Source organism: Ctenocephalides felis, unplaced genomic scaffold (assembly GCF_003426905.1).
Source record: "Ctenocephalides felis isolate EL2017-DRISC unplaced genomic scaffold, ASM342690v1 CF-g0.4_SCAFFOLD_01593, whole genome shotgun sequence".
Taxonomy (NCBI): Eukaryota; Metazoa; Arthropoda; class Insecta; order Siphonaptera; family Pulicidae; genus Ctenocephalides; species Ctenocephalides felis.
In genome coordinates, this window is record NW_020537747.1 from 5,262 (window position 1) to 14,820 (window position 9,559).

Genomic DNA, 9,559 nt, shown 5'->3' on the forward strand with positions numbered 1-9,559 from the left:
TGTACGCCTAAAATGGGCGTCGATGTACCTGATGGTTGAAACAGGTACGACTATAGAGTTGAAAGATTCAGTATTATTCTGGCCATTGTGACAGACGCATGTGTTTAAATAAAAAAAAATAAAATAAAAGCAGTGATTATGCCACAATAGGGACAAAGCAATAATAGACTTCAAAGACGACAGTGACGTTCTGTGTTTAAATTAAAATATACAAGTGCTTTAAATTTAAGTTTTAATGTGATATGATTAAAAACACTAGTGCTAAAAATGTCGATCCTTAACTCAACCACAATGCACCAACAAAACTCCTACGGTTACCACAACATCGAACACTTGGCCAACCCTTCATCGAACCACCAACAATTAGTAGACAACAACCACTTGTCACCTTACCATTTAAATAACAACAAAAAAGACTCCTCTACTACCCCTAATAGTGACATCCACCAAGATGACAGATGTCAGTCCCAACAGCAACATTTCGGTCACCTTTCCAACCATCTGCCGTCTGTCAGCGGTCATTTGACCGCCAATTCGGCACCTGGGCATCTCACGATGGCCGCTGGCGGTCAACATCATATGGGGACGGGGGTTGGTGGTCATAATGGCCAGAGTTTGGCTGGTCAGGGCCAGGAGGGACATATTAAAAGGCCAATGAACGCTTTTATGGTCTGGTCCAGGCTGCAGAGGAGGCAGATTGCTAAGGATAATCCTAAGATGCACAATAGCGAGATTTCGAAACGATTAGGTAAGTGGAAATACTAAAATTTTGCTATTAGCTCCTTAAAATTAGGCATTAATCTACACACATTAAGCTATGACATACTGTATTTATAACATTTTAGTAAAATCGGTGTAGCTTTACAAGCTCGTTAAAAACGCATATTAAACTAATGCACTAAAGTTAAAAATTATATTGCGGCCCATATGTTGTTTGGGTACACTTTTGTACAGAATCGTGAATTACAAGAAAAGTATACGTGATTTTATAATTTTGAAAATTAAGTAATTCTAGCTTACAATTGGTATGACATACTATAATTTTAGCATTCATATTTAATCAGTGTAGTCTTAGGAGCTCGTTAAAAACACGTATTGCACCAATGCACTTATGAAATTTATATTGCGGTCCAGGGGTACATTTTTGTACTAAATCGTAAATTACTCAAAAATTAGATGCATTTTTTTTTAATTTAGGCAATAATATAAATACAATAAGGTATGACGTACTGTAATTATAACATTCTAGTACAATCGGTATAGTCTTACGAGCTCGTTTAAAATGCATTTTGTATCAATGAGTAATTTAAAGTAAAATTTTATATGCGGCCCATATGTTGTTTGAGTACATTTTCCTACTAAATCGTTAATTACGGGAAAAGTAGATTAGATTTCGTAATTTTGAAAATTAGGCAAAAATGTACATATATTGAGTTAAAACATACGGTAATTATAGCCTCTACATTCTACAATAATCGGTGTAGCCTTAAAATCGGAGCTCGCTAAAAATGCAGCTTGTATTAATGAGTAAGTTACAGTAAAACTTTTATTGCGGTCCAGGTACATTTTTTAACTAAATCGTGAATTTCTCGAAAATTAGTAGGAATTTCAAAATTTTGAAAACTAGACATTAATGTCCATATCTCAAGCTATAACATATTATAATTATAGCACTATAGTATAACCCGTATAGCCTTACGAGCTCGTGAAAAACACTTTATAGTATCATTTTATAATAAATAAAGAGTGGATCAGATACAATTTCGTACATTTTTGTCAATTTCTAGCAAACTATTGATATATTGAGTAATAACATACTGTATTTTTAGATTTATAGTACATAAAATGTTGCATTACGAGCTCGTTAAAAACTGATATTCAAACATTTGTACATAGTTTCGAACAAAATCAAACAAATCTACCTACAAATTACATAAAAATATGCATTTTTGTCAAATTTTGGTCAAAGTATATAAATTAGCTATGACATACTATAATTACAGCATTCTAGTATAAAAAGTCTGGCCTTATAAGCTCATCAAAAACTTTACAAATTATAATTCGTTCCAAAAAGGCCCGACGCAATTATATAAATAAATCATAAATATAATACAAAAATGTTTATATAAATATATAAAATATAATCATAATATAAGTATAAATAACATGCAAAATTCAGATTTAGTTTAATAATACATTTTACGATTTTGAATAAAAAAACGAACTCAAAAATCAACAAAGTATTTTGTAAAAAGTATCATTTATTATGAATATGTTTGACGAGCCCCTAAGGGCGTACGGTTCGAGCAAAAATATGAATATTTTAGTATAGTTTAGTTGAATATATGTACTTTAATGATAACATAAAAAAATATAATTTTAATTTTTGTTTGCTATTAATTAATAATAAGTTTGAAGTATGCACTCATCCGTCCGACGTTAATTTCAAAACCAAATTAGACATTACTTAGTTTTGGTGTATACTAAATTTCAACAAGCTCGTAAGACTACACTGGTTGTACTAGAATGCTGTAAATGCAGTATGTTATTGCTGTATATATGCAAATTAATATGTGATTAACAAAAATTTATATTTTTATATATTTTGCTAGTTAAAAATAATTTTATACAAAATTGTACCCGCGCGTTTCTCATTTTGGTACAAATTTATGTTTTCTATAAAATTCATTTTCAAGGAGCTCGTAAGACTACACTCTTTATACTACAAATTTATAATTCTAGTATGTTATTTCTGAATATAGATAAATTAGCCACAAATTATAAAAAATACATATTTCAATGCACTTAATAATTACTAATTTTGTTCACAAATACACCCTCGACATGCGACAAATTTTACAAATATTTATTTTAATATTTTAGAACGAAATTATATAGTATATAATTATATATAGAAGTTATATAGTATGCCGAGTTGGTCTAGACAATTTTGTTGTTAGAAATTTTGTAACTTATTTAATTTTAAACAAATTTGTCTTATACATTGTTCATGTTAAAGAAATGTGCATTCTCAAACGCGCTCCTTGCAATTCTTGAGTTTCAAAAGCAATTTTAGGGTATACCTAAATGCTGTAGAGGTTCAAAATATTAGACAAAATTATAAACTATTTAATTTTTTTAATTCACACAAACGGTTCAAAAGTTACAAAAGATATAATAAATAAATGCACAAACAAAGTCACAACACCAAACATTGCAATATTCATTTTATTTACAAATAACAGCATCATTAACTATTATTAGTACAGTGGGCCAACAACATATGTCCCATTATACCAAATATAATTTTAAAATATTTCTCCAGCTAATAATAGTTTAAATAAACAATAATTTTTAGATTTTCCCGTCGTTGTGCAAGGTTGTTGTCATACATGTTAATTATGTTCATAGTTTACATTGTCATTTAGAACATTTCGGAATACTTTATTTTTTGTCGTGACGACTAAATTTTTTGTCGACGACTCTGAATTTGTTTAAACAATTATACGGAAGATGTTAAATAATTTAAAATTTAAATTAACGACATTCGGGGGAAAAGAAATCTTCATTTTGCCAACAGATGTAAAGGACTGAAAAATGCAAATATTTATTATATGACTTATAATTTTTAAATGGGTTTGATGTGAACGGAATATTTGGGAAATATGTCCTATAATAAATAAGTTGTAAGGTTGTTTAATATTTGAAACCTCTACAGCAACTCGGTATACTTTAAAATTGCATTTGAATATTAACATACAATCCTGATGTATTTGTACTGTGGGATTTAAAGTTGTATGTGCATTTGTTTGTTATATCGTTTGTAACTTTTAAAGGGTTTGTTTAAAACAAATAAAATATTCGGCAAATTTGTATAAAATTAAATAGTCTGTAATTTTGTTTAACATTATGTTGCTCTACAGAAACTCGTTATACTTTAAAATAGCATTAGAAACTGTAGATTGTATACGAGCATGCTGAAAGTACATTTATCTACAAAATTATTTATAACTACTTTTTGGTGGAACATAAATGGTATATTTGGGTAATATATTTAAATATAAATTTATAACATTATCGGCTAACACTATAATGTCCAATAATAAAATTAATAAATAAAAGTTGTGAATAATAAAAATAATACTAGAAAAACAATAAAGTGGAATAAAAACAATAAGTGACAGATAATAATAAATATAACAAAATAACAATATTATAAATAATACAATAATAATACAATAATAATAATATTAATATTAGCGTTTAAAATCACTTTTAAATTTAACATGTTTTTTCTCATATATTTTCTAATATATTAAAAATAAATTTAATTATTCAAAATTGACACAAAATATATTATGAACTTTTGTTTAAAAATACTTTTATTTTATTTTTTGACAGTACACTAGTTAATATATTATTTATTTTTTATTATACTTCGTAAAATTATTTATAAATGAACACAAATTATTTTCCCTAGATTTTGCGTTTGCACGTTAACCTAAAACGAAGGGTCGGTCCAGGTTGCGTGCACTTTTAGGGAAAAACTTGCCTAACACCATATTTATAATAAATAATTTTTTTAAATTTAATGTAATAAATATAAATATTGTAATTTGTTATAACTGTTAAATAATTCAACATCTAGTAACAATAATGAACGATAATATAAATTTAAACTAAAAGAGTACAAAGGATAGTATTTACATTAAAATGATATCCGTATGATGATTTAATATAAAATAAAAGCAAATAATAATAATAATAAAATTGATAAATAAAATAATAGACAAAATATAAGAGCTTATGAATTGGACGTCGAGGTTTATATATGTTTACATGAAAAGTTAAACAAAACTTAATTAATCGGATTTAAAATGAAGGACATTGTCTAATATTTATAAGAAATATTTAAACTGAATTGCGTAAAAATTGATTAAAATCGTTACTTATAGTGATTACGTAACGTGCAGACGTTATTTTTACTTAATATTAAATACCAAAGAATAGAAATCTATATTAGATGATTTCTTTTAATTACAATATTTGTTACAACTGTTAAATAATTTAACATCTAGTAACAATAATGAACGATAACATAAATTTAAATTTAAAAAAGTACAAAATAAAGGATAGTATTTTCATTAAAATGATATCCGGGGTATGATGATTTAATATAAAAAAATTTGTATCCGCACATACATACACACACGTACATACATACATACATACATACACACACACACACACACACACACACACATACATCCTTTTTTCTAAGGTATGCCAAAATGTTCAGAAACCTCTGAAACGTAAAGATATGTAAAAATTTTCATTTTCGATTTTTTTGCGATTACTATAACTTGTCCTACGGGAAGTTAATAAAAGCAAATAATAATATTAATAAAAATTAATATAAATAAATAAAATAAATAAAATTTTTGGATAATAAAAATTATTCTAGAAAAACAGTAAAGAGGAATAAAAACAATTAGTGACAAATAATAATAAATAAAACAAAATAACAATATTAAAAATAGTAAGATAAAAAAATAAGAATAAAATTAATAAAAATAAATAAAATTTCTGAATAAAATATAATAGTCCATGATGTCAAAAATAATCAGTAAATTTCTCATAAATCCATTACCCCAATTTTTCTAATTTTTAACTTCCCGAAGGAGAAGTTTATGTTTTCATCAAAAAATCCGAATCGCTAATTTTATGTTTTCTCGACGTTTCGAGCCATTCTGAATCGAATGAGACCAAATTTGGAAAAAGTATGTGTGTGTGTGTGTGTGTGTGTGTGTGTGTGTGTGTGTGTGTGTGTGAACAGATTTTTTGCCGTAAATCGACGTTTTTTCTCCAAAACGGTTGGACCGATTTCAAAAATTTAAAAGCCATTTGATGTATCTCGATGAGGACTATCGTCTCTGAGTTTTGTGCGGCGATCGGCCGGGCCGTTTCTTTGTAAATTGCAGAAAAGTGAAAATTTTTCGTTCACGTTTTAGCCCGCAATTCTGAATCGATCTGAAAATTCAAAAACCGTTCGATAGATATTGGTTGGGAATCGTGCTGATTAGTTTTTGGTAAAGATCGGCCGGGCCGTTTTCTTGTAATAAAGTTTTTAAAAAAAAAATTTTGACGATTTTTATGATTATTTTTTTGACGATAGATACCATAGTTTTCTAGGTCATACTAAAATATTACGGTCCTACGACAACTGGTTCAGCTTTAAGAATTCGTCAAAGTTTGCAAAAATCAGTATGGTCTTTTTGGCATTTGTCAAAATTAGACTTTTGATCGACGTTTTCTCAAAAACGCCTGAACCGATTTTAGAAATTTAAAAGCCATTTGATGTATTTCGGTGAGGACTATTGTTTTGTCAGTTTTGCAACGATCTGCCGAGCCGTTTCTTTGTAATTTGAAAAAAAGTGTTGAAATTTTCGTCCACATTTAAGCTCATCCTACCGAACCGATTTAAAAAAATCAAAAACTGTTCGAAAGATATTAGTTGGGAATGATGCTGATTAATTTTAGGTGAAAATCTACCGAGCCGTTTTCTTGTAATTAACTGTTGAAAAAAAGTGTTAAATTTTCGTCCACATTTAAGCTCATCCTACCGAACCGATTTTGAAAAATCAAAAACTGTTCGAAAGATATCATTTGGGAATGATGCTGATTAATTTTAGGTGAAAATCCACCGAGCCGTTTTCTTGTAATTAACTGTTAAAAAAAAATTTAAGCCGTTTTTCATGGAACTTTTTTTGGCGATATACATCATGGTCTTATAGAACTTACTGTAATATTACGGCCTTACGACAAGTAGTTTAATTTTAAAAATTCGTCAAACTTTGCTAAAATTATTATCGTTTTTTTTCAAAGTAGGATTGATGAAGTATATTATTTACACATTTTTTTGATCAAGTCGATTATTTACACATATCGGGAAGTTCATGTAATTTGCCTCAAGGCTAAATACCAAACCAACTAGTTTTCTTTTTTTCCAGGTGCCGAATGGAAACTCCTGACAGAGTCCCAAAAGCGGCCCTTCATCGACGAAGCAAAACGGCTGCGAGCCCTGCACATGAAAGATCACCCCGACTACAAATACCGGCCACGTCGCAAACCCAAAAACCCACTTCAGATAACCCATCCCCATCAGCAGGCCTATCATCCTCACCAGAAGACCTTACCAGGTCATCCTGGTAACCCGGCAGCAGGCGGTTTCCCATCCTTCGCCCTGCCTTATTTCTCAGGGCCACAAATTTTAGGGGATCCTTACAGGCCGTATTTCGGGTCTTTGGATCCGGTGGCCCATTTTTCGCAGCTGATGCAGGCCGATCCGGCCAAAACTCTGAGTCTGTACTCTACTTTGTACCAGGGCCAACAGGCGACACCAACTTCGGCGTTGACTTCTGGGACATCGACGGCGACTTCGATGAGATCGCCTTATTTTACGGGTAACTCGAATTTGTACCCAGGATTCACGGGAAGTCCCGGGGCCAGTCCTGGGTCTAGCCCTGGCAGCCAGGATAATAATAATCACTTAAGACAACAAGGGCAGATACAACAGTTTCCAATGGATAACAACGTTGTGGCCAATGGCCAAATCAATGGCCAACAGTTGACCAATCCTCAGGATCTTAAACAGGAGTTTAAATTCGATGCTCTGAGGAGGCCGGTACCTGTTTTGTATTAATTTTTGTTTTTAGTTGTGATTTTGTAAATATTGACTTTAGTTGATCATATGCTAGTAACATAGTTAGATTTTTTCGTGCAACTGGTGATCTTATCTCATAAATTAAAAATCTTATCTTCGTAAATTGTCTAAATATCCTCGAAATGGATTTTGGCAAAATTTGGTTGACTTCAATTTTTTTACCAAATTTTGAATAAATTTTCATAATTGACCCTAAATTTTTGACTAAATTTTGGGTAAATTTTCATAAAAAATTGATTCTTTTATTTTTTGACTAAATTTTCGTGAAAAATTGATTCTTTTATTTTTTTATTAAATTTTGGGTAAATTTTCGTGAAAAAATTGACCCTTAATTTTTGACTAAATTTTGGTAAATTTTCGTAAAAAACTGACTTTTATTTTTTGGATAAATTTTGGTAAAAAAACTGAATTCTTTATTTTTTGGGTAAATTTTGGTCAAAAAACTGACCTTTATTTTTTGGGTAAATTTTCGTGGAAAAACTGAATTCTTTATTTTTTGGCCTAATTTTGCACAAATCCATTCAAATTCCCAAAATGTATATACGTTTGTAATTATCCATGTAATTATTTTGTTTCTTGAAATTGTATCAGTGCTGTGCAACTGTTACACTAAACGGGTCACTTTCAAAAAGCGGTCAAGTTTTTTTTTATTAAATTAAATTTATTTATATTATTAAATACAAAAATGCAAAATTTTTCATTAGCAATTTTTTTTTAATAAATTATTTATTTTAGCCTTAAATTTATCAATATGTCAAAATTTAAGGCCTGAAATCAAATTGAATCCTGAATTTTATTATTCTCTTCATTTTTTTTAAATTGATGATTTTGCATTCGTTCCTTCTTATTTTTGGCAAAATTATGAATTTGAGGCCTGAAATTAATTAAATTATTTATTTAAATTAAAGTTTTTTAAGTTTTAAATTTTTTGTCGAACTTTATTTTTATCTAATTTTTTTTACTTGTATAACATATTTTTTTAAAATAATTATTTTTACCTTTAGGCCTTAAAATAAACAATTTTTTTCGGCTTGAATAATTTGAAACTGGTCTCAAACCATATCTAAATTTTAAAAATATCATTTCAGGCTTGAAATCTACATATTTGCTAACAGACATAATTTTCTTTTATATAATTTAAGGAAAATAATTATTTAAGGCCTGAATAAATAAAGCAAATTCTGACTTAAAATTCATATTTAAAAAAAAATGAAAAAAATGTAGATTTTTTATTATATAAATTGATTTCAAGTCTTAAATTAATATATTATTAAATTGCAGAAATAAATTAATTTAATACAAAAAATTAAATTAAATTAAATTAATTAATTTATTCAGGCCTTAAATATTTTTTTTTTTTTGAAATTATTTAAAATAAATTAAATCTTTCAGCAAATATGTTGATTTAAAGCCTGAAATGATATTTTTAAAATTTCAATGTATTTTCAGACCTGAAATTTGTTAAAATTTAATTTTTAAATTTCAGGCCTTAAATTATTATATTTGTTCATGAAATAAAAAATAACTCTTTTTTGATTTTAAAGAAATAAATTAATTTCAGGCCTGAAATATTTTACTTTCAGGCCTTAAATTAATAGTTTTGTTAATGTAATTTAATACAGTAAAATAAGCCTTTAAATTAATATTTTCGTTAATTAAAATTTAATAATTTTCTTATACATAATAAAGTTTTTTTTAGTCAGTATATATAAACAAACAAATATTTTAACACTTTTTAGTTAAAAAAACGCATTATTGTATTTTTTAATAATTTTTTTAAACAATTTTTAAAAGATCTCTCCAACCGCTGCCATAATTTTTCTTCTAACTAAATTA

At 28.1% G+C, this 9,559-nt stretch overlaps 1 protein-coding gene across 1 annotated transcript; it reads left to right on the top strand.

The window, feature by feature from the left end:
• The first annotated feature begins 267 nt into the window (after window positions 1-267).
• LOC113372119 (transcription factor Sox-21-B-like) lies at window positions 268-7,702 on the top strand. Its single transcript, XM_026612446.1, has 2 exons — window positions 268-748; window positions 7,011-7,702. Exons 1-2 carry the CDS (start codon window positions 268-270, stop codon window positions 7,700-7,702), a joined length of 1,173 nt encoding a protein of 390 aa, XP_026468231.1.
• The last annotated feature ends 1,857 nt before the right edge of the window (window positions 7,703-9,559 follow it).